General features: G+C 35.7%; 1 protein-coding gene across 2 annotated transcripts; it reads right to left on the minus strand.

Moving 5' to 3' along the window:
- Positions 1–2,425: 2,425 nt before the first annotated feature.
- Positions 2,426–25,211, minus strand: LOC141399385 (syntaxin-4-like). Of its 2 annotated transcripts, XR_012411833.1 has the most exons (10): positions 24,630–25,211; positions 24,336–24,566; positions 10,722–10,815; positions 10,421–10,663; positions 10,133–10,206; positions 9,920–10,057; positions 9,750–9,860; positions 3,074–3,244; positions 2,886–2,992; positions 2,426–2,826 (listed from the first exon to the last, which is right to left on the minus strand). XR_012411833.1 is itself a non-coding variant. In XM_073978050.1 (9 exons), exons 1-8 carry the CDS (start codon positions 24,660–24,662, stop codon positions 2,894–2,896), a joined length of 1,023 nt encoding a protein of 340 aa, XP_073834151.1. In that variant the 5' UTR covers positions 24,663–25,211; the 3' UTR covers positions 2,426–2,826; positions 2,886–2,893. The 2 variants fall into 2 exon arrangements, 1 of the variants encoding a protein (XP_073834151.1); XM_073978050.1 differs by lacking the exon at positions 3,074–3,244.
- Positions 25,212–26,480: the final 1,269 nt, after the last annotated feature.

Consider the following 26,480-nt stretch of genomic DNA (forward strand, 5'->3'; position numbering starts at 1 on the left):
TACAAGTTAAATTAACCAAAACATCCATTTCGGTGAATAATAACTTCATAAATGATTATATTTTTATAAACTTTAGTTTGAGTGAACAATTGCTTCAATTTTTTTCGAAGATAAGAGCTGAGAAACATTTGTAGTCTATACATTCATTAGTCTGTGTTACTAATGGATGTCAGTACTTTATGGGAATAATCCGTTTTTATGTGAAACCATGTGTTTAGCTCAGAGGGGCTTCGATGACCCGCAGCGTCGCAATGACGGTCATTCTGAATGAACATTTTCACTAGTTTTGTCTTTTCTCCGTTGCAACTTAAAGGAGAAAGTGAGAAAACTAACGGAGAATTTACGTTCAGAATAACCCGTTACGAATAACCTGTTACTCCTCTTGGGAGCATAGGGCTTTCACAGAGCATCGCCATCTTACTCGATTAGTTACAGTTGTTTTTGCATCTTCCCATGTATGGGTATTTGCACGTAGCAAAGACCCTAGATGCCTTAGTCCTCTCCAGCGTCAGAAATAGTTGCCGATCATCAGCACGGATTCCGTAAGCAGCACAGCACGGCAACGGCGCTACACACTATCTCAACACATATTTGTTGTGGACTCAACCAGAGAAAGCCGTGTAAGAGAACAGTGATGGAGGCGCTTGACTTAGCACAAGCCTTTGATATGTTTGACAATATCAAAACTCATAACTTCCAAAGGCTACGCTAAGCGTTTGTCATGGAAGTCATACAAAGGAATGGAAAAATATCCATCTTTGTAAAAACCAAATTGCATTTGAAAGAGGAAAAGTTAGCTGACAGCGACAGCCGCTACACAGCCGATATGTCTGATGAGCCTTTACCAAATGCTAAATATGTCACATAGTGGTGGTTGTGTGGGTTCGAGTCTTCGGCTTTCCTTTTTCACTTGCAAAAATCATAGGTCGTTAAGCCCGTCTGTCCGTCCGTTTGTTGAAATCAAGATACAGCTCGCATTTTTTAAGATATGTAGATATGTATTTGTAATTTGGTATAGAAGTTTCTCTTACTCCTAGTATGTTTGGTATTCAAAATGGACCGTTCTATGGGGGCTATATCAAAACGTGGACCGATATAACGTTTTGATATAGCCCCCATAGAACGGTAAATCCGATTTTCGGTACTTTGAAGGTTTTAGTCTGATTATAACACCGAAATATCTGAGTATTTTGAAGATTGTTTACCTCAATATCCCATCGAAACGGCTGAAATTATCTAATAAGTCTTCGTTGGGGGTATACAAGTTTCCAAATGAAATTTGTCGGTATTGCTCTACGTCTTCATAAAGCCTCCATAGAACTGCCTCCACAAATTTTCGGATTTTGGCTCCAATATCCCACCGAATGTCTTAAATTTAGTATTTAGTTTTTGTTGGGGGCATACAACTTTCCAACAGAAAATTGTCGGTATAGGCCCACGTCTTCATATAACCCCCATATCACGGTATCCCAACTTGACCAAAAATCATGAAATTTTAAAATGTTGTGTAGCGTTACGTAAAGCTGTTTTAAATGTTGTTGTTAGTTGTTTTTTATATGAAATATTATTCACAATAGATTCCGCAATATTTAAGATGCCACTTTGCCATGAACCTCATCGGACCACGTTCGGTATAGTCCCCATTAGGGTTATGACTTTTTTACAACCTCGTATCCCTGTATGATATTTTGATGAGATTTTATCTAAGATTGCATAAAAAAGGCTTCCACACAAAAAGCTTTTAAAGTTTTTAGTTTTCGCAAATTTTGAAAATTTTTTGAACTCACTGTAAGCTGATATTTAATTGAAAACAAAATATAGTGGCACACGACGTAACCAAAATGACATAACCGTTTGTTTCTCAATAATTTTATCATCGTATTATAACATATATGGGTGAATATTGCGAAAAGACTGGTTTCTGTGTCCCGAGGCATTTAGGGTTAAAAATATAGAAACAACGTTCTATGGGGGCTATTTCAAAACGTCGATTTATACCGACAAATTTCTGGCGGGAAGTTTTAAGACTCAAAGAAGACAAATACCAAATTTCCTATATTTCGGTAAGAGAATGTAGCTAAAACTTAAAAAATACCGAAAATCAAGTAGTACGCTTCTATGGGGGTATAGGAAGACGTGGATATGTATATATTGATAATACTCTTCTGAAATATTTTATAACCCCTTGGAAGACTATATAACGAATTTCAGTCATTTCGGTGGGATATTGACGTCACAACCTTCAGTTTTACGAAAATCGGGAGGTACCGTTCTAAGTGGGCTATATCGAAACGTGGACCTATACCGACGAATTTTAGTCGAAATGGGGGCAATATTCTGGTGGAGGGTATAATTAAAAATCGTTGGGGTTTTGGCACGGAAAATCGAATTCTGAACAAATGTGTTAAAAAATAAAATAAAAATGTTTTTATTATTATTTCCAGCAAAAATACTCAATTCAAATTGACCCATTAACTTATTACTTTTAACAAGGGCCACTAAAAGGTGGACAAGTAAGTAGTTACTCTCCGGTTACTTCAAGTCATAACTACTTATTTATCTACTTTTTAGTGACGAAAAAATAACTACTGATATCTAGTGACAAGCCCTTGTCAAAATAATTAGTTAGTAGGTCAATTTGTAATGAGTATTTTTGCTGGGTTGTTTTTATTTTCCGATTTTTTGAAATTGTGTCTTTGTCGAGGTTTTAACATAGAAAGTTTCGTTTAGTAAAATACGACAAAAACCTATCTTCTTATTAACAATTAATACAAAAAAATGCTGTTGCCGAGTTATAAACTGAGAACCCTCGTTTAATAAAGTGATCTGTAAAAAAAATATTTTATAATTAGTAATTAATTTCCCACATTTTAAGCAAAAATTACCTCTCTCTTTAGATTACTTCCTCCATAACATTGGGACATTCACCATCTACTGTCTCCTTAGGAATGTGCTTCTTTTTCCGCTTGAAAATAAGCAGGATGTGCCAAAACTACAAAAATACATATTTCGTGAAAATATAAAAATATCGTTTGTATTCTTTTCTAAATACTTTTTTTACTATAAAACTTACTTTTATTTATTTAAAAACTATGATAATATACATACATATATAAATTATATATCGACTACAGAATGACAGAATGTTTGTATTTTGTACATGAACTTCAACTTATACAAGAAAAACTAATAAAATAACAATAAATAATATAATTAATGACATTACAATGAGGATAAACTTTTTCTGAAAAGGGAAGAAGGGAGTTTTGATTAGTATTTCAGTTGTTATTGGAGGATAAGGAAGAAATAGATACAAATGTTCAATATGAGGAGGAGTTACCAACAAATACCCATCAACCACAGATTATATGTATGTATTTTGAAATAAATACATATGTAAATAATTATAAATGATTTGTGATAAATGTCGATGAAAAATTAGATAGATTCTGCATTTAAAAATGTTTGATCTGTAGACAAACTGCATTATAGACATATCGTCGGTGTCATGCTAAAGTGCTCCATACGCCATTTTTGATTTTTTGAAATATAGGTGGTTTCTAGGGTTTTCCGGTATGCTCTTTCAGCTTTTTCCTATCTGCTCTAGTTTCCGAGATATCCACCCTTCAACGCAAAAGCTTAAACATTTTTCAGTTATGAAATTAATATTTTAAAAACTTACAAGTTTAAACACTTTTCAAAAATCAGAACTTATTGAGGCAGAGATGGAAAAAAAATTTTGTCACTTTGTTCCATATAGTGTACAATATTTGTGTCATAAGTGTAGATATAGAACAAATCGACAAAAAACCTTTTTTTAATTCTCTATGGGCCATTATTGCATGTGTTCTTTTACTATCTGATGGATTTGAAAACGCAAAATAAACCAATTTGGAGGCATTAAAAATATAATGTTTACATTGAAAGTTAATGCCAAGATGCTCCTCCTTGAAATTCAATCATCACTTTTAACATTAAGTTTACCGGAAAGGTAAATCCAAACTATAACAAAATAATACTTATAATAATGGGGGTTTAACTTTTAAATTCCAACACATGTTCCGCAAGTCAAAATTATAAATATTTTCTTTAGTCAGCTCCACGCAGTTGTGGCGCAAAACATTAAAATGCGATTATCTCAAAACTGGCAAATGGCGTATGGAACCCTTAAGTATGACACCGACGATATATGTTATGATCATATAACCTTATGTATGTTGTTGTAACAGTGTTTTTATTTTATGTTTGTAAATTGATTGTCTGATTAATCTGGCTCTGGGTCTATATCCAGTTCTTGGAATGTGGCTGCTTCGATGGGATGTAATCACAGGTCTACTGGAGTTATTTGAGTAGGTTTGACAGGGAAGTTGAGCAGGTGTGTAGTGAATCGTGCGGGCCACATGCTGGGCAGATGTTTTGCACGGCTCAGCTGCACCATACCGAGCGTGGTTGAGCCAAAACTACTCTGGTTCGTCGTGGGAGATGACGCTTTTCAGCTGCGTATGAGGGGGATTGTTTTCCGAGGACCACATTCCCACAATATTTGTTTATGTCATCATGTAGGGTATGTATGGTCCACTGAAGACTTGAGGAGGCACCCTGTTGCAGATCTCCGGGCGATATTCTGACATGTTTGAATATTTTTCCATCGCGTTGCAGTTATATTCGCGGACCATACTGGCGCCGCATAGCTTACGACTTGAGAACCTTGTTCCTACATCTCAGTCATAGATAGTCGAATGTGATCCCTAGAATTTTAGGATAGTTGGGGTAGTTGTGGTTTGGGTTAGTTGGGGTAGATGTTCCTACATCTCGGTCATAGATAGTCGAATGTGACCCCTAGAATTTTGGGGTAGTTTGTGGTCGGAATTCTGCTACCGTCGATCACGACACTCAACTCTCTTCCCACCCCACCTCGTGCTTCGCTTTTTGGAATACCGCGCCTTGTCATCTCTTCATCCACTTGTTTGCGCCATCTATTCTTTGGCCTGCCAATTCTGGGTGCACCGCCATGTGGCTCGAATTTAAACGCCTTTTTAGCGGGCTCATCATCGCTCATTCTTATTATATGGCCTAGCCAAAGCAATCGCTGCATCTCCATACGTTTAACTATATTGATGTCGTTGTATAGCAGATACAGCTCGTGGTTCATACGACGTCGATATTCACCGTCAACGCAGATCGGTCCGTAGATCTTTCGAAGAATTTTTCTCTCAAACACTTGCTTGCGCAAGTACCCAGGCTTCGGAACCATACATCAGCACGGGTAGTATCAGTGTTTTGTAAAGCGTTATTTTTGTTTGACGAGTTGTGGCTTTGTTTTTAAAGTGCTTACTTGAGCCAAAGTAGCATCTGTTGGCCAATACAATTTTTAATTTTATTTCACAACTGATGTCGTTTGTTTTGTTTACGGCGGTGCCGAGGTATACGAAGTCATTTACTACCTCAAAATTATAGGAACCAACTCCAACAGTTGGTCCGATCTCAATGGAAGCATTGCGCGTCGACACCATCAGCTTGGTCTTCTCGCCGTTTACCGCCAGACCCACTTTAGCAGATTCTCCTTCGACCTTCATAAAGTTATCGGTTACTTCTTTTACTGATCGTCCCATGATGTCTATATCAGCGTAAGCAAGTAACATGTGGCTATTGGTGTAGATTGTGCCACTTCTTTTGACGTTTGCCTCTCGTATAACCTTTTCTAGCAGGATGTTGAAAAGATCACACGAAAGGCTGTCTCCTTGCCTGAAACCTCTTTTGGTACAAAACTCTTCGGAGAGAATCTCCTGTCAGTTAAAGTCATTTTACAAAGCCGAATGAGCTTTGCGGGGATACCAAATTCAGACATGGCTTGGAAAACCTTTGAACGTAGTGGGCTGTCGAAGTCTCCTTTATAATCGATAAAAAGGTGGTAGGTGTCGATGTGCGATCTGGTTAATGGTGGACTTGCCAGGTCCAAAGCCGCATTGGTATGGTCCAATTATCTCGTTGACCATAGGCTTTAGGCGTTCGCACAATATCCCTGACACGATCTTGTAGGCAATAGGGAGTAGACTTATGCCCCTATAGTTAGAGCATACAGTCTTATCTCACTTCTTGTGGACGGGGCACAGAATACTCGGGTTCCAATTGTCGGGTACTCGTTCTTCCTGCCAGATGGTGCTAACTAGCTGATGAATACACCTTATCAGCGTGTCGCCTCCGGTTTTGAACAGCTCGGCTGGTAAGCCATCGGCTCATGCTGCCTTATTATTCTTCAGCCGGTTTATTGCTGTCTTTACCTCATCTTGGCTGGGCGGTATATATTCAATTCCATGTTCTGCGATTGGGTCTGTGGTATCTTCGTCGTCTTCGCTGCTATTGGATACCAACAGTTTTGAAAAATGTTCTTTCCATATCCTGAGCACACTATATGTATCAGTTACCAAATTACCTTGCTGGTCTCTACAAGAGGAGGTGCCTGTACCAAAGCCATCAGTTTGATGCTTCACGCTTTGGTAGAATTTTTGGACTTCATTCTGGCTCCTGTACATCTCGATTTTTTTCACACTCCCGTCTTTCCATTTCTCTCTTTTTCCTGCGGAAAAGACGTTTCTCCTCTCTCATTTTCTCCCGATAACTCTCACGTGCGCTACGCGTTGCTACTGATTGTAGAGTAGCCCTATATGCCGCATTTTACTCTTCGGTAGCAGGACGACACTCCTGGTCATACCATGGATTCCTTGGTGGAGGTCTATGGTATCCAAGTATGGATTTTGCTGCTGTTTGCATGGAGTGGGCAATGTTTTGCCATTGTCCTGATATGTTATCGGGACGAGGAGTGCTTTGATTAGGCAGTTGGGCAATTTCAGTGGAATATGCTGTGACTATCTGTTGTGATTGCAGCTTACCGATGTCCAACTTCCGTGTTGTGTCTGTTCGCACTTTGTTTGCTACGTTTAATCTGGTACGTACCTTTGTTGCAACAAGGTAGTGGTCCGAGTCTATGTTTGCACCTCGGAACGATCGTACATCCAACACGCTTGATGCATGCCTTCCATCTATCACAACGTGATCAATTTGATTTCTTGTTCTTTGAACTGCCGACAGCCAGGTGCCCTTATGGATATCGAGATGCTTAAATCTGGTACTGCTAACTACCGTGTTTCTTGCAGCTGCAAAGTCTATCAGTCTCATACCATTGTCAGATGTTTACCTGTGGAGACTGAATTTCCCGACTGTTGGGCCAAAGATATTCTCCTTTCTAATTTTGGCATTAAAATCGCTTAGAATAATTTTAATGTCATGGGCAGGGCAACGGTCATAAGTTTCTTCTAAGCGCTCGTAAAATATATCTTTGGTGTGTTCGTCCTTGTCTTCAGTGGGAGCATGAGGGCAAAAAAAGCTGATGTTGAAAAATTTTGCTTTTAATCGAATTGCAGCGAGTCTTTCATTCACTGGGGTGAAGTTGGAGACCAGATGTGTTAACCTCCGACCAACTACAAATGCGCAACCAAACTCATGCTTTGTGTCATGGCAGCTATAATACAGTGCGGCACCTTTTGGTGTTGTTGTGAGCCTTTCCTGCTCCATCGTATTTCCTGTATGGAAGTAATGTAGGCCTTGTACTTTTCAAGTACATCTGCCAATGCGTAAACTGCACTTTCTCTATAAAGAGTGCGAACATTTCAGGTGCAGATTCGCAGATCATGGTCCTTAAAACGTTTGCGGGGGTCGTCAACGTTTGAGGGATTTGTTTTTCTTTTCTTTAGTTTTTTCATAGTAGGCTGCTTTTTTTAGGGAAGGGTTACTAACCCGACGCCGTACAATCATCTACATACGTTAGGATCTCAATGCCGCTGAAGGGGTCGGAATACAGGAGAGGTAGAGTTTAAACAGTTGGGGAACTCCCTTTATCATTCTACGGGTCTTGGACTTCTTGTTCCTGAATTCCACGTACGACTGACGAGTGATTATCCAACGTTTCAAACTTGGCTGTACTAAATATGTGTGGAGATGGCGTGCAGCTTGGTTGTCGTGCTGTGGTGCTTACGGAACTGGAATCAGGTCCAAACGATTTGGATGATTTAGCGTTCCTAATGAAACATCATCCATTGAAAATTGTGGTGGTACATCCTCGGTAGGAAGAGATCTAATGCGACAAAGTACTCTTCTCTTCGCCCTGTCTCTCTCGAGGTGCTCGACAAACTGTCGATTGAAGTAACTTGCGCAACTCTTCGGGTCAGTCGGCGTAACGTCGACAAACGTGACTGAGGTCCAATTTTTCTTCTTTCCAGGGTTCGAGTATTATTTAACCGTTGGCCAAAATTCACTTATTCCTGCCTCAAAGGTGCAACTCTTCAGATGATGATGCCATGTGACGTCATTTGTCAGACCAGGTGACAACCGGTTGGTTATGTCTGGCGAACTGTGACACTCTCCGCTAATTCTGGTAGGGGCGTCCTTATTGACCGTGTAAAACATAGAGCTATCAATCTGCTCATCCAGCGCTGTACCCCTCTGGTCGTTTCCGCGGATCGAATGCCACAACTCATGATAAGCATTATAGTCCCCCAAGGCCAGACTGTTATGACCCTCCAAAAGCGTGCTGATGTTGGGTCTATAACTTCAGCAACTCTACTCCAGCAGTTCCACACCTGACTGCTACCCCCATACATTCCATGTATGGGTCATTAGAACTAGGCTCAAGCGAGAAAGGTCTGTATTGAACAGACTGGTGGAATAGAAAAACTAATCCCTTATTTCCACCTTTGGTGCCATCCTTTCTCAGTACGTTGCAACCATCACAACGTTGTAAGCTGTAGTTGTTGTTGAGCTTGGTTTCCTGCACCACCGCGACCATGATACTTTTCCGACTCATGAAGTCCACTTTTTCCTCGATCTTACCTCGGAGCCCATTGTAATTGAATTACAAAAAACATGACATTCAGCGAATGGAACAACAACGGCTGTTGCTGCGTGTGCGGCTGCTGTTGGCGGCCTGTGGGGGAGTCGTGTAATCTTACGTAATCTGATCCCTGTCGTAGTACCTCGCATGGACAATTCCAGAACAACCACCCATACACCCACTCCCGCCATATATTGCATCTCAACGAGGTTTGGGTTTGAGTGAACATGCGGATGTGACAAACAGACCAAAAATATATTGGTCCATAATTTTCCTCCGTCCCGGCAGGGACCAAAAGAATCCAGGCAGGCATTACGGGATATGCTGCTACCAAAACAGAAAAAACGATACAAATACAAACATATGTACACTGAGGTGGCAGCCGCTGGCCGGAACACGGTTGTTACTTGGTTTCAGGTCAATCCGGTATCGAAGAACCCGTCGCCGTGGGATTGATATATGCGTGTCTTTTGACCTGTCGATTATATGCCATTGTTCCGGGGGTTTCAATATGAAATAATTAATACCAAATGTAATTCAATATCGAAATATAGGGTGAGGTTTTCAGTTATGTTAGCTTTATCTTGGGAAGTATAGAATTCGAGAAAACTAATGGAGAATTCCAGGTACTAATGCTGTGTTCCAGAACCTGCAAAATCTACTATTTTTAAATTTTTTGACTGATTTATACGGAAGAAAATTGTGAAATGGTCAAAAATAGTTGACTCTTGCAGGTTCTGGAACAGAGCCTATATAAGATTGTAAAAGTTACCAATCCTCCTATTGTGTATGGGCGATAGGGTATTTGTTGATACCAATGTAATTGATATGGGCGAGTGATATTTATTTTATTTCGACTTACTTTGATGCGTTTCTTTTGTAAAATTTCAGCTTGTTTTATTTCCTCAGCTGCTTGTTCCACATAATCTCGAGCATCCAGATAATGTTTTTCTATGCTTTGAATTACCATGCCCTAATTAACAAAGATATATATTTATACATAAGTATGCAACATATACTTCATCTTCTTACCTGTTCCGCCACCAGCGTTTGCAGTTGGATAAACACAGCATGCACTTCTTCGATAGATTTTTCCAACTTCTTTAGATCACTTAAACGGGCAGTCAAGGCATCTAGAGTTCTACGAGCATGTTCGGTGTCTTCTAAAATCTAAAGTTAGTTCAAAACGATAATGCAATGAGCCAGAGAATAATTTTGCTAGGCATGGTTTTCATTTCTACCTACATTGCATGAATATAAATTTGTTTCTCTGTGGTTAACCAATGTTTCGATTTCTTCTTCATCCAATTCAATGTTTACTAAAATTGTAACAAAAAATAAATAGATAATTCATGATAAGATGGATAAAATAAGAATGTATGGACATATGTGTATGGACTAGAGAGGGGCGCGTGACACGATTCGTGACACTAAACAAACACGAAAGTGTATAATACTAAGTCGTCGCTAAAGTGCTTAGTGTTTGTTTAGTATCACGATCGTGTCAAGTGTCCATTTTTACTATGGACTTACATATTTTCGATTGGGTTTTTAATTTATTCTTTAAATTTGTTTCATGATCCTGCAGAAATTCTTCCATTTCCGTCCATGTGTCAACATACTTTTGAAATAATCCATAATAGAGTATACGTTTCATTCGGGCCAGTGTTGTAAAATCGTCCGGAGGTGGTAGATTCGTTTCGAGTATTTGAAATTTATTCATAATATTACCTCCGGTGAGAATATTGCTTTGCCGTAAACTATAGAAATCTTTTTCTAAATAAAGAAGATGTTTTAAAGAGTGAGGCATACGTTTGATTTTAGAAGTTCTTACCATTAAAATTTTTGGCATTTTTGGCGGTAACCATATCTCTCATATTATCCAAATTGTTGCATATCACAGCAAGTTCTTCGCGGATTTGGGAGTACTGGAAGAAAGGAAAAGACATGAAAAAATTTACTTAAAAAATCCACGCTTTTTGGTCAAATGGTGGTTGAAAAAATTTACTTAAAAAATCCACGCTTTTTGGTCAAATGGTGGTTGAAAAAATTTACTTAAAAAATCCACGCTTTTTGGTCAAATGGTGGTTGAAAAAATTTACTTAAAAAATCCACGCTTTTTGGTCAAATGGTGGTTGAAAAAATTTACTTAAAAAATCCACGCTTTTTGGTCAAATGGTGGTTGAAAACATTTACTTAAAAAATCCACGCTTTTTGGTCAAATGGTGGTTGAAAAAATTTACTTAAAAAATCCACGCTTTTTGGTCAAATGGTGGTTGAAAAAATTTACTTAAAAAATCCACGCTTTTTGGTCAAATGGTGGTTGAAAAAATTTACTTAAAAAATCCACGCTTTTTGGTCAAATGGTGGTTGAAAAAATTTACTTAAAAAATCCACGCTTTTTGGTCAAATGGTGGTTGAAAAAATTTACTTAAAAAATCCACGCTTTTTGGTCAAATGGTGGTTGAAAAAATTTACTTAAAAAATCCACGCTTTTTGGTCAAATGGTGGTTGAAAAAATTTACTTAAAAAATCCACGCTTTTTGGTCAAATGGTGGTTGAAAAAATTTACTTAAAAAATCCACGCTTTTTGGTCAAATGGTGGTTGAAAAAATTTACTTAAAAAATCCACGCTTTTTGGTCAAATGGTGGTTGAAAAAATTTACTTAAAAAATCCACGCTTTTTGGTCAAATGGTGGCTGAAAAAATTTACTTAAAAAATCCACGCTTTTTGGTCAAATGGTGGTTGAAAAAAATTACTTAAAAAATCCACGCTTTTTGGTCAAATGGTGGTTGAAAAAATTTACTTAAAAAATCCACGCTTTTTGGTCAAATGGTGGTTGAAAAAAATTACTTAAAAAATCCACGCTTTTTGGTCAAATGGTGGTTGAAAAAATTTACTTAAAAAATCCACGCTTTTTGGTCAAATGGTGGTTGAAAAAATTTACTTAAAAAATCCACGTTTTTTGGTCAAATGGTGGTTGAACAAATTTACTTAAAAAATCCACGCTTTTTGGTCAAATGGTGGTTGAAAAAAATTACTTAAAAAATCCACGCTTTTTGGTCAAATGGTGGTTGAAAAAAATTACTTAAAAAATCCACGCTTTTTGGTCAAATGGTGGTTGAAAAAATTTACTTAAAAAATCCTCGCTTTTTGGTCAAATGGTGGTTGAAAAAATGTGCTTAAAAAATCCACGCTTTTTGGTCAAATGGTGGTTGAAAAAATGTGCTTAAAAAATCCACGCTTTTTGGTCAAATGGTGGTTGAAAAAATGTGCTTAAAAAATCCACGCTTTTTGGTCAAATGGTGGTTGAAAAAATGTGCTTAAAAAATCCACGCTTTTTGGTCAAATGGTGGTTGAAAAAATTACTTAAAAAATCCACGCTTTTTGGTCAAATGGTGGTTGAAAAAATTTACTTAAAAAATCCACGCTTTTTGGTCAAATGGTGGTTGAAAAAAATTACTTAAAAAATCCACGCTTTTTTGGTCAAATGGTGGTTGAAAAAATTTACTTAAAAAATAAACGCTTTTTGGTCAAATGGTGGTTGAAAAAATGTGCTTAAAAAATCCACGCTTTTTGGTCAAATGGTGGTTGAAAAAATTACTTAAAAAATCCACGCTTTTTGGTCAAATGGTGGTTGAAAAAATGTGCTTAAAAAATCCACGCTTTTTGGTCAAATGGTGGTTGAAAAAATGTGCTTAAAAAATCCACGCTTTTTGGTCAAATGGTGGTTGAAAAAAATTACTTAAAAAATCCACGCTTTTTGGTCAAATGGTGGTTGAAAAAAATTACTTAAAAAATCCACGCTTTTTGGTCAAATGGTGGTTGAAAAAAATTACTTAAAAAATCCACGCTTTTTGGTCAAATGGTGGTTGAAAAAATTTACTTAAAAAATCCACGCTTTTTGGTCAAATGGTGGTTGAAAAAAATTACTTAAAAAATCCACGCTTTTTGGTCAAATGGTGGTTGAAAAAAATTACTTAAAAAATCCACGCTTTTTGGTCAAATGGTGGTTGAAAAAAATTACTTAAAAAATCCACGCTTTTTGGTAAAATGGTGGTTGAAAAAAATTACTTAAAAAATCCACGCTTTTTGGTCAAATGGTGGTTGAAAAAATTTACTTAAAAAATCCAGGCTTTTTGGTCAAATGGTGGTTGAAAAAAGGTGCTTAAAAAATCCACGCTTTTTGGTCAAATGGTGGTTGAAAAAATTTACTTAAAAAATCCATGCTTTTTGGTCAAATGGTGGCTGAAAAAATGTGCTTAAAAAATCCAGGCTTTTTGGTCAAATGGTGGTTGAAAAAATGTGCTTAAAAATCCACGCTTTTTGGTCAAATGGTGGTTGAAAAAAATTATTTAAAAAATCCACGCTTTTTGGTCAAATGGTGGTTGAAAAAAATTATTTAAAAAATCCACGCTTTTTGGTCAAATGGTGGTTGAAAAAAATTATTTAAAAAATCCACGCTTTTTGGTCAAATGGTGGTTGAAAAAAATTATTTAAAAAATCCACGCTTTTTGGTCAAATGGTGGTTGAAAAAAATTATTTAAAAAATCCACGCTTTTTGGTCAAATGGTGGTTGAAAAAAATTATTTAAAAAATCCACGCTTTTTGGTCAAATGGTGGTTGAAAAAATGTGCTTAAAAAATCCACGCTTTTTGGTCAAATGGTGGTTGAAAAAATGTGCTTAAAAAATCCACGCTTTTTGGTCAAATGGTGGTTGAAAAAAATTACTTAAAAAATCCACGCTTTTTGGTCAAATGGTGGTTGAAAAAAATTACTTAAAAAATCCACGCTTTTTGGTCAAATGGTGGTTGAAAAAAATTACTTAAAAAATCCACGCTTTTTGGTCAAATGGTGGTTGAAAAAATTTACTTAAAAAATCCACGCTTTTTGGTCAAATGGTGGTTGAAAAAAATTACTTAAAAAATCCACGCTTTTTGGTCAAATGGTGGTTGAAAAAAATTACTTAAAAAATCCACGCTTTTTGGTCAAATGGTGGTTGAAAAAAATTACTTAAAAAATCCACGCTTTTTGGTAAAATGGTGGTTGAAAAAAATTACTTAAAAAATCCACGCTTTTTGGTCAAATGGTGGTTGAAAAAATTTACTTAAAAAATCCAGGCTTTTTGGTCAAATGGTGGTTGAAAAAAGGTGCTTAAAAAATCCACGCTTTTTGGTCAAATGGTGGTTGAAAAAATTTACTTAAAAAATCCATGCTTTTTGGTCAAATGGTGGCTGAAAAAATGTGCTTAAAAAATCCAGGCTTTTTGGTCAAATGGTGGTTGAAAAAATGTGCTTAAAAATCCACGCTTTTTGGTCAAATGGTGGTTGAAAAAAATTATTTAAAAAATCCACGCTTTTTGGTCAAATGGTGGTTGAAAAAAATTATTTAAAAAATCCACGCTTTTTGGTCAAATGGTGGTTGAAAAAAATTATTTAAAAAATCCACGCTTTTTGGTCAAATGGTGGTTGAAAAAAATTATTTAAAAAATCCACGCTTTTTGGTCAAATGGTGGTTGAAAAAAATTATTTAAAAAATCCACGCTTTTTGGTCAAATGGTGGTTGAAAAAAATTATTTAAAAAATCCACGCTTTTTGGTCAAATGGTGGTTGAAAAAAATTATTTAAAAAATCCACGCTTTTTGGTCAAATGGTGGTTCAAAAAAATTATTTAAAAAATCCACGCTTTTTGGTCAAATGGTGGTTGAAAAAAATTATTTAAAAAATCCACGCTTTTTGGTCAAATGGTGGTTGAAAAAAATTATTTAAAAAATCCACGCTTTTTGGTCAAATGGTGGTTGAAAAAAATTATTTAAAAAATCCACGCTTCTTGGATAAATGGTCGATGAAAAAATTTACTTAAAAAATCCACGCTTTTTGGTCAAATGGTGGTTGAAAAAATGTACTTAAAAAATCCACGCTTTTTGGTCAAATGGTGGTTGAAAAAATTTACTTAAAAAATCCACGCTTTTTGGTCAAATGGTGGTTGAAAAAGTTTACTTAAAAAATCCACGCTTTTTGGTCAAATGGTGGTTGAAAAAATTTACTTAAAAAATCCACGCTTTTTGGTCAAATGGTGTTTGAAAAAATTTACTTAAAAAATCCACGCCTTTTGGTCAAATGGTGTTTGAAAAAATTTACTTAAAAAATCCACGCCTTTTGGTCAAATGGTGTTTGAAAAAAATTACTTAAAAAATCCACGCTTTTTGGTCAAATGGTGGTTGAAAAAATTTACTTAAAAATCAACGTTTTTAGGTCAAATGGTGGTTGAAAAAAATTATTTAAAAAATCCACGCTTTTTGGTCAAATGGTGGTTGAAAAAAATTATTTAAAAAATCCACGCTTTTTGGTCAAATGGTGGTTGAAAAAAATTATTTAAAAAATCCACGCTTTTTGGTCAAATGGTGGTTGAAAAAAATTATTTAAAAAATCCACGCTTTTTGGTCAAATGGTGGTTGAAAAAAATTATTTAAAAAATCCACGCTTTTTGGTCAAATGGTGGTTGAAAAAAATTATTTAAAAAATCCACGCTTTTTGGTCAAATGGTGGTTGAAAAAAAATAATTAAAAAATCCACGCTTTTTGGTCAAATGATGGTTGAAAAAAATTATTTAAAAAATCCACGCTTTTTGGTCAAATGGTGGTTGAAAAAAATTATTTAAAAAATCCACGCTTTTTGGTCAAATGGTGGTTGAAAAAAATTATTTAAAAAATCCACGCTTTTTGGTCAAATGGTGGTTGAAAAAAATTATTTAAAAAATCCACGCTTTTTGGTCAAATGGTGGTTGAAAAAAATTATTTAAAAAATCCACGCTTTTTGGTCAAATGGTGGTTGAAAAAAATTATTTAAAAAATCCACGCTTTTTGGTCAAATGGTGGTTGAAAAAAATTATTTAAAAAATCCACGCTTTTTGGTCAAATGGTGGTTGAAAAAAATTATTTAAAAAATCCACGCTTTTTGGTCAAATGGTGGTTGAAAAAAATTATTTAAAAAATCCACGCTTTTTGGTCAAATGGTGGTTCAAAAAAATTATTTAAAAAATCCACGCTTTTTGGTCAAATGGTGGTTGAAAAAAATTATTTAAAAAATCCACGCTTTTTGGTCAAATGGTGGTTGAAAAAAATTATTTAAAAAATCCACGCTTTTTGGTCAAATGGTGGTTGAAAAAAATTATTTAAAAAATCCACGCTTCTTGGATAAATGGTCGATGAAAAAATTTACTTAAAAAATCCACGCTTTTTGGTCAAATGGTGGTTGAAAAAATGTACTTAAAAAATCCACGCTTTTTGGTCAAATGGTGGTTGAAAAAATTTACTTAAAAAATCCACGCTTTTTGGTCAAATGGTGGTTGAAAAAGTTTACTTAAAAAATCCACGCTTTTTGGTCAAATGGTGGTTGAAAAAATTTACTTAAAAAATCCACGCTTTTTGGTCAAATGGTGTTTGAAAAAATTTACTTAAAAAATCCACGCCTTTTGGTCAAATGGTGTTTGAAAAAATTTACTTAAAAAATCCACGCCTTTTGGTCAAATGGTGTTTGAAAAAAATTACTTAAAAAATCCACGCTTTTTGGTCAAATGGTGGTTGAAAAAATTTACTTAAAAATCAACGTTTTTAGGTCAAATGGTGGTTGAAAAAAATTATTTAAAAAATCCACGCTTTTTGGTCAAATGGTGGTTGAAAAAAATTATTTAAAAAATCCACGCTTTTTGGTCAAATGGTGGTTGAAAAAAATTATTTAAAAAATCCACGCTTTTTGGTCAAATGGTGGTTGAAAAAAATTATTTAAAAAATCCACGCTTTTTGGTCAAATGGTGGTTGAAAAAAATTATTTAAAAAATCCACGCTTTTTGGTCAAATGGTGGTTGAAAAAAATTATTTAAAAAATCCACGCTTTTTGGTCAAATGGTGGTTGAAAAAAAATAATTAAAAAATCCACGCTTTTTGGTCAAATGATGGTTGAAAAAAATTATTTAAAAAATCCACGCTTTTTGGTCAAATGGTGGTTGAAAAAAATTATTTAAAAAATCCACGCTTTTTGGTCAAATGGTGGTTGAAAAAAATTATTTAAAAAATCCACGCTTTCTGGTCAAATGGTGGTTGAAAAAAATTATTTAAAAATCAACGCTTTTTGGTCAAATGGTGGTTGAAAAAAATTATTTAAAAAATCCACGCTTTTTGGTCAAATGGTGGTTGAAAAAAATTATTTAAAAAATCCACGCTTTTTGGTCAAATGGTGGTTGAAAAAAAATAATTAAAAAATCCACGCTTTTTGTCAAATGGTGGTTGAAAAAAAATAATTAAAAAATCCACGCTTTCTGGTGAAATGGTGGTTGAAAAAAATTATTTAAAAAATCCACGCTTTTTGGTCAAATGGTGGTTGAAAAAAATTATTTAAAAAATCCACGCTTTTTGGTCAAATGGTGGTTGAAAAAAAAAAATAATTAAAAAATCCACGCTTTTTGGTCAAATGGTGGTTGAAAAAAATTATTTAAAAAATCCACGCTTTTTGGTCAAATGGTGGTTGAAAAAAATTATTTAAAAAATCCACGCTTTTTGGTCAAATGGTGGTTGAAAAAAATTATTTAAAAAATCCACGCTTTCTGGTCAAATGGTGGTTGAAAAAAAATAATTAAAAAATCCACGCTTTTTGGTCAAATGGTGGTTGAAAAAAATTATTTAAAAAATCCACGCTTTTTGGTCAAATGGTGGTTGAAAAAAATTATTTAAAAAATCCACGCTTTTTGGTCAAATGGTGGTTGAAAAAAATTATTTAAAAAATCCACGCTTTTTGGTCAAATGGTGGTTGAAAAAAATTATTTAAAAAATCCACGCTTTTTGGTCAAATGGTGGTTGAAAAAATTACTTAAAAAATCAACGCTTTTTGGTCAAATGGTGGTTGAAAAAAATCATTTAAAAAATCCACGCTTTTTGGTCAAATGGTGGTTGAAAAAATTACTTAAAAAATCAACGCTTTTTGGTCAAATGGTGGTTGAAAAAAATTATTTAAAAAATCCACGCTTTTTGGTCAAATGGTGGTTGAAAAAAATTATTTAAAAAAACCACGCTTTTTGGTCAAATGGTGGTTGAAAAAAATTATTTAAAAAATCCACGCTTTTTGGTCAAATGGTGGTTGAAAAAAAAAAAAAATAATTTAAAAATCCACGCTTTTTGGTCAAATGGTGGTTGAAAAAAATTATTTAAAAAATCCACGCTTTTTGGTCAAATGGTGGTTGAAAAAATTACTTAAAAAATCCACGCTTTTTGGTCAAATGGTGGTTGAAAAAATTACTTAAAAAATCAACGCTTTTTGGTCAAATGGTGGTTGAAAAAAAAAATAATTAAAAAATCCACGCTTTTTGGTCAAATGGTGGTTGAAAAAAAATTATTTAAAAAATCCACGCTTTTTGGTCAAATGGTGGTTGAAAAAAAATTATTTAAAAAATCCACGCTTTTGGTCAAATGGTGGTTGAAAAAAATTATTTAAAAAATCCACGCTTTTTGGTCAAATGGTGGTTGAAAAAAATTATTTAAAAAATCCATGCCTTTTGGTCAAATGGTGGTTGAAAAAAATTATTTAAAAAATCCACGCTTTTTGGTCAAATGGTGGTTGAAAAAAATTATTTAAAAAATCCACGCTTTTTGGTCAAATGGTGGTTGAAAAAAATTATTTAAAAAATCCACGCTTTTTGGTCAAATGGTGGTTGAAAAAATTACTTAAAAAATCAACGCTTTTTGGTCAAATGGTTGAAAAAATTTACTTAAAAAAATCCACGCTTTGGTCAAATGGTGGTTGGCAAAAATTACTTAAAAAATCCACGGTTTTTGGTCAAATGGTGGTTGGCAAAAGTACTTAAAAAATCCACGCTTTTTGGTCAAATGGTGGTTGGCAAAAATTACTTAAAAAATCCACGCTTTTTGGTCAAATGGTGGTTGGCAAAAATTACTTAAAAAATCCACGCTTTTTGGTCAAATGGTAGTTGGCAAAAATTACTTAAAAAATCCACGCTTTTTGGTCTAATGGTGGTTGGCAAAAATTACTTAAAAAATCCACGCTTTTTGGTCAAATGGTGGTTGGCAAAAATTACTTAAAAAATCCACGCTTTTTGGTTAAATGGTGTTTGAACAAAATTGCTTAAAAATCCACGCTTTTTGGTAAATGGTGGTTGAAAAAATTAATTAAAAAATACACGCTTTTTGGTCAAATGGTGGTTGAAAAAATTTACTTAAAAAAATCCACGCTTGTTTGTCAAACAGTGGTTGAAAAAATTTACTTAAAAAATTCATGCTTTTTGGTGAAAAATACTTTAAAAATCCACGCTCTTTGGTCAAATGGTGGTTGATAAAAAAAATTTTAAAAATCCACGCAGTTTTGTCAAATGGTGTTTGAAAAAAATTAGTTAAAAAGTACACGCTTTTAAGTCAAATATATAGATTCCATTTTTCCAAACACTGTGCGCCTTTAAATGTATGTGCATTCTCACCATACAAAATTATGATAATTGTCTGAGAATTAAACACAATACTTTGCACTTGCTTTCGTATTTCACAACATGTAACTGCCTATATGAGTACATACATACATATGTATAACTGTATGCAGTTAGGATCCCATAATGCACTTCGTATAAAGCATTTCACAAATGCATTGTTTATCCCAAAATGTACTTCCCCTACGAATATGAGAAAATAAAGCAAATCAATTGAACTCAACTAATATGAAGCAACCAAATTGAGATGTTTTTAACACTCAGGAAATGCCATATAGGGAGGGCTTAGACTTGGATGGAAACAAGTTTATCAACAATGATTTTTGGTTTCAATTTGTAACTATTTTTTTGTTTGTTTGTAAAATATTGTTGTAGGTTTTGTTTTCCAAAACCATCAAATGATGATTCAATCAAAAATGTTATGTGGCAATGATTGAGAGGAAACCTTTATCGACATGCCAATATAAATATTGTGATTGCCGGTAAATATTGTTGTTTATTTTTTTTTGTTTACAATGAATTGTTTATATATTCTTTGTTCATCTTTTGGTGCTGTTGGAGGGAATTCCTTCTTTTAATGGGTCATTATTCTTTGAGGTGTTTTTTAATTGTTGAAAACGTTGTTATTGTTTTTTTTTTTTTGCGAAAAGTCATAACCCTAATGTACATATGAATATGCATATTAATTGTTATTGTTGTTTTTCTTCGACCTTTTGATGTTTAATAAAAGAAAGAGTTTTTTCGAGCTTGAGGTCTTTTTGTAATTTTTTTCCTTTATTTTCCAATATTTCGGAATTCCTTGAATTCCATCTTCAGGGATTTTTATTGCATGTGTAAATAATATGAATAATAAAAACTTAAAAACAAATACACAGGTAGCCGCATCGGCAATTGTTGGAAACATAAGATGTCAAAATTTGACATCAATTCAATGCAATTGACACATTGTGATGATGGTAATATAATGTGTCAATTGCATTGAATTGATGTCAAATTTTGACATCTTATGTTTCCAACAATTGCCGATGCGGCTACCTGTGTATTTGTTTTTAAGTTTTTATTATTCATATTATTTACACATGCAATAAAAATCCCTGAAGATGGAATTCAAGGAATTCCGAAATATTGGAAAATAAAGGAAAAAAATTACAAAAAGACCTCAAGCTCGAAAAAACTCTTTCTTTTATTATGCATATTAATTTTAAAATCTACCGACCTCTTTAGATCGTCTCTGTTTAAATGCCGAAAGAAAAAATATATGGTCCCGCCATATTCGATGTGGCTTCAAGTCTCCTTTGAACAATCACACTGCCCATTGATATTAAATCCGATATATTTAAAGTTCTTTACCCTGCCGATTGCAATTAAACAGATTTTTTAGGATCCAAGCGACCGCGATTTATTCAAAAATCCCTCCGGTGATTTTCTTTAAACTGCACTCTTACCAAACATTGTTTGGGAGATACCCGAAAGAGTGCTCCGATTAGGATATAATCCGAGTATTTTAGAAATAATACGATGTACAATATTTGGACCAAATGGTGCTGGTGCTGGCTTTTTTGGTGCTTTTCGGCCACTATCTCAGGAAGTATGGACTTGCACATTCGTAACAGGACCCTTAAAACTATTAGTGACGAGCTGTTAAAAAATATTTTTTTCAAATTTTGTGTGGGAAGTACAAGAAGGAGTGTACCGATTTAGTCCACAATTCAAACCTGATCTATGCCTGGAAGTAATATTACCTTGCACACTGTCGCACCATTTGTTCAACTTTTGTGGGGGATGTATCCGAAGTCCCGGTCCACACTAGCGTGAATTTTATTAAAAAAAATTTCATGAAATTAGGCGTTCTTAAATCGAATTCCTCACTGCAGCGATTTTACTCTACTATGGAAGTTGATGTAGAGACGCATAATTTCATGAAATTTTTTCAATGAAATCACTCTAGTGTGGACCGGGACGAAGGAGTGGAGCGTCATGGTCTATCTTCGAACTTATCTTAAACTAAATTTGGATAAACAAGTAAAAAAGTATCAGTCGGCTTTGCCGACAGAGATATACCCTCAGCCTGTATATATTGAAACAATTTTTTCAAAACAACGTATGTATTTAGGGGTTTTTAAAAATTTTGGGATTTTGAACAGACAAAAATGTATATTAGGATTAGAGATCAAAAGTTGTGCGGAGGAGATACTAAAAGGAATGGATCTACATTGACCATTATGGAAGTGGATCTCCAGCCACAGGGGTGGCATAGGGGGACATGCCCCTGAAAAAAACGTTTACCATAGTAATTGAGGCAGAGAATGCAAGTTGCTTCAAAAAAAATCAAAGTGATTCGATAGCAGGTCTTAAAGTGATCTTATCCCAAATTTTGTGTGGGAGGTACCGGATGGAGTGGACAAATATAGGCCATATTTCAACCTGATCTATATCTAGTAGATATATTAGGATGTGTAAAGTATGGACCAAATTGGCCACTCCTTTCAAGAGTTACCGTATGAACAAATTTTCCGAACATTTTTGAACTTTTGTGGGGGAGGTACCTGAAGGAGTGGATCGATATGGCTTATCTTCAAACTTAAACTATGTTTGAACCAAATATTACTAAGGCCAAATTTTGTTGTTTTTGTTGTAACAGTGTTTGTTATTATGTTTGTATGTTCGTTCATCTGTTCAATCTGGCTCTGGGTCTATCTCCAGTTCCAGGAAAGTGGCTGCTTCGATAGGATGTAACCACAGATCCACTGCAGTTAGATGAGTACGTTTAGCTGGGCAGTTGAACAGGTGTTTTGTGTCGTGCCGGCCCATGCCACATACTGGTCAGATGTCTTGCACGGCGCGGTCGATTTCCGCCCAATAAGAATTTAGTCGACTGCAATATCCCGATCGTAGTTGAGCCAGAACTACTATAGTTTGTCGTGGCAGCTGACGCTCCTCAGCTGCAATAGATGGGGGATGTATTTCGAGGACTTTATTCTCACTATAATTGCTTAAGGCCTTGGCAACTGCATCCGTGTGAATACTATTTAAACCTGCTTGATATGCTTGTTGATCTAGGGGTTCTCTCCTGTATCGTTGGACCTCTCCCTCTAGATCATGGATATCCTTCCTGATCTGCCTGAATGAATACCATAGACCGACCTATCGCGTTATATGTGGTCAACAAGGTTTCTTTATCTGCACCCCAAGTGCTGCCGGCTAGGGACTTGAGGACATTGTTCCTACTTTTCAGTTTGTCGCAGATAGCTGTGGCTTGCGCGTACTACGTGAAAGTAGTATCGAATGTGACCCATAAAATTTTGGGACAGTTTGTGGTCGGAATTCTGCTACCGTCGAACACGGCATTCAGTTCTCTTCCAAACTGCGCTGTCCATGAGGTGAACGGAGTGGCTGTTGATTTTGTGGCGGAAATCTGTATATTCCTCTAATGGAAAAGGTGGTAAGATCGGTTAAATAGTTGTTCAGTCTCTTACAGATGTCATCAGGATAGGTACCCGACGCCAGGATCGTGCAATCATCCGCATACGTTACGATCTCGATGCCGTCTGGAGGGGGCGGAATACAGGAGAGGTAGAGGTTAAACAGTTCCGGAGATATCACCCCACCTTGGGGAACTCCCTGTTTCACTCTATGGTGTTTGGACTTCTTGTTCCTGAATTCCACGTACGACTGGCGTCCACACATATAATTGACTATCCAACGTTTCAAGCTTGGCCGGAGGGTTGTCTGCTCAATGTCCTCAAACAAAAGCCAAATCGGCCTGTACGATTCACTTTTGCTGGCATCCTTGCCGGGCTTCCGTAATGGGACCACCCTGCCCATTTTCCAGACTTCGGGAACAAGTTGAGAACTTTAGTGCGATACTCCACTCCCGGCTCATCCAGCTGATTCAGCATTACCATGGAGATTCCATCAGGGCCCAACGCTTTGGATGATTTAGCGTTCCTGGTGGCATTGGCAACATCATCGATGTAAACTGTGGTGGTTCCTTCTCCGCAGGAAGAGATCTGATGCGACGTAATACTCTTCTCTTCGCCCTGTCACTCTCGGGGTGCTCGACAACCTGTCGATTGAAATAACTTGAGCACCTCCAAATAATAATATGCTAATTCTGAAAAGCGAGTTTTGCAGGACAAGCTCTAAAAGTTTGGAAATTTCTTTGACCTCCATTACTATGCTAAGTAAATATTTGTTTATAACTTCTGTTCGGATTGTCCGATCATTACCAAAATTTGACAGAATTTAAGTTAAAGGACGTTTAATATAAAAATGTAAAGAACTTGAAAACATGCTAAGTCGACTTAGCATACTATTGTTTGGAGGCGTCGATATTGCAGCCCCAAAAACATTTAAAACTTTTTCATATTTATAAAGGAAAAAATGTGGTCTGTTCCGGTACTGCAAGAATCTACTAATTTTTACTATTTTTTTCGATAACATGAAGGAAAAATAGTAGCTTCTTGCAGGTTCTGGAACAGAGCAACAGTTATAATTGTAGAAATAGTATTTGACAAGACCGACACAAGGACGGCCACTTGGCATAACATTTTGACAAATTTTGGCAACAAACACAACAATCAGTAACTAGTACGATTCTCTAACTTGGCCCACCTTGTATAGGCCTTGACTACAAATACAATCCTATATACATATTTAGCCCATGTACGACTGGAGTCTTATGTCATTTGTGACATGCGATTATATCAGCATGGGTTTGTTTTCATAGATTTTAATTTAAGGCGTATTTTTAATGGTTTGCGGTAACTTCAAGACTTGTGGGAATAAACGTATAAAAATAAGTTGTCTACTTAGATTTTTTACTTTTTGTTTCTCTTATGGCAACTATGGAAATTGCTTTAAAACTTTGAATTCTAAACATTGTTTCACAGCAATTCTTGAATGAAATTCTTGCTTCCAATCGTTTCTTGGGCGTTAGTTCTCATCACTCAAACTCACCACTTTTAAAAGGGCTTCAATTGCAGGTTTGTGTGGCACAATGACAAATTCTTTTTCTTCATCTTCCTCTTTCACCTCCCCCTCCTCCTCCATCAATTTTTGCCCTTCTGCATCTGTGGGCAGAGGTTCTTTGCCATTAGTTTTTTCATGGCTAATATAGCCCACAATGTCATTATCAGTTATAATACACAATGAATCCGATGATGATGAGGCATGCAGCAATTTTGATTCCTTCAAAAGAAAGAAAAACACTTTATTAGAAGTTTTTCAGATACCACTAGATCCATTACCCACCTGTTTGAGTTGCTCCAAACGATCTCTAATCATTGCAGTTCTTCTATATTCGGCAGTTACGTTATGTTTCAAGTGGACCTTCGTTGGATTATTTTCTTTCAGTTCTTCTTGTTGGTTTTTTCTTTCTTATTTGAAATTAAATTTGCAATAGCTTTTGGTTTGTTGGAGATCGTTTTAGTTTGAATTGGAATTTATTTATTTATTATTTATTTACATCTTTCTCCATCAAAGCTTTGGCAAAGAGTGATTCCGTTCGTATGCTCTCACCTCCAAACATTCTGTTTTTTAAGATGAAAAGCATTTTAAACGTTCATTCGTTCGTTCTCCGCTGTTTGTTTTGTGTCCACAGCAGCAGCGGCAGCTATACGTCACAATACATAAGTGTGAATGTGTCCGTCAGAGGGGGGGGTAATAAACCACAAAGCTGTATATGGAACGACTCATTTATAGAAAGCCCCCAAACACAATACATCACAGTATTCGGAAATGACGAAATGTGAAGATGGGATATTTTTAGAGAACCAGCAATAGATTGTAAAATAAAATGTCAGATGATTCACCAGAGACGAACGAACCGTTAATGAAATGAAAGGTCAATAATAGACAACATTATAATTTGCAAGTAATTACAGAGATGTCGAGATACAAGAGAAAAGTGTGGACCAGAGATAGGAAACGACCACTATTTAGTGGTCGTGTTGTGAGAAGAGTCATCGATAAAACAAACAGCAGGCAGAGAAACCATGTTGCCTGTTGTCAACAATAGGTCTGTTTATTTATTTTTTAATGGTAAAGGTGGAAAAAGAGGAAACTGTCCAAGTTAAGGTAGAATTAGACGTGACATAGCCATAACCATAGACAACCAAAACCCAATTGGTTTCTTATGGTTATGACTATCGCATTATGTATGTTACTACTAATCAAAAAGAGGGCATAGTTGTGCCCGAACCGACCATGTGATACCCTACACCACTACCGCATTAATTTAAGGCTCAGATGGTTTAGTTCATATCAAGCTCTCTGCTTGGAATATGTCCAACAGAAACAGAAATATCTTAGATGGAAATAAAATTCCATAAATTGGAAATTGGGATATCCCAGCGTCTTTTTATACCCTCAGCATTTATGCTAACGAGGGTATATACACTTTCATACGGGCAAAATGTGCCTCATCGAAATAATGGTTTTAGACCCCAAGTATGTTTGGACGTGTTTCAGACAATTTGGAGTTGATTTAGCCATGTCCGTCCGTCTGTCTGGCTGGCTGGCTGGTGCGCACGATAACTCTCGAACGGATTAACCGATTCGGACCAAAATTTGGCTTTCGTAATACTTTGTCCAAACTTAGTTTAAGTTCGAAGTTGGGATATATCGGTCCACTCCTTCCGGTACTTCCCCCACAAAAGTTCGGAAATGTTCGGCAAATTTGTGCGCACGATAACTCTTGAAGGAAGTAACCGATTTCAACAATACTTTGCACATCGTGAAATTTCTACCGGACTTAGATGAGGTTCCAATATGGACTCAATCGGTTCACCCCTTCGGGTACCTCCCACTCAAAATTTCGGATAAGTTCAGATTAGCACCTGCTCTCGAATAGCTTTGATTTTTATTGCAACAACTTGTATTTACTGCCCCCCATACGACGGTACAAGTCCATATGTATGGGGGCAAGTCCATACTTCCTGAGAAAATAGCCTAAAAGTTGCAAAAAGGCCCTATGACGCCGTGTGTTGCAACGCATAATAATTCTCGAACGGATCTGTCGATTCGGTCCAAAATTTGGCCTTCGTAATATTTTGTCCAAACATAGTTTAAATTCAAAGATAAGCCATATCGGTCCACTCCTTC

This window comes from Musca autumnalis, unplaced genomic scaffold, assembly GCF_047663935.1.
Source record: "Musca autumnalis isolate F117 unplaced genomic scaffold, ASM4766393v1 scaffold_3, whole genome shotgun sequence".
Taxonomy (NCBI): Eukaryota; Metazoa; Arthropoda; class Insecta; order Diptera; family Muscidae; genus Musca; species Musca autumnalis.

Coding starts and splice junctions, on each gene's coding strand:
- LOC141399385 (XM_073978050.1), bottom strand. CDS start 24,662: ATGATTAGAGATCGTTTGGAGCAACTCAAACAG. Junction 10,816..24,335: donor TTGAAGCCCTTTTAAAAGTG/GTGAGTTTGAGT, acceptor CCTTTCTTCCAG/TACTCCCAAATCCGCGAAGA. Junction 2,993..9,749: donor TACAAAAGAAACGCATCAAA/GTAAGTCGAAAT, acceptor GTATTTTTGTAG/TTTTGGCACATCCTGCTTAT.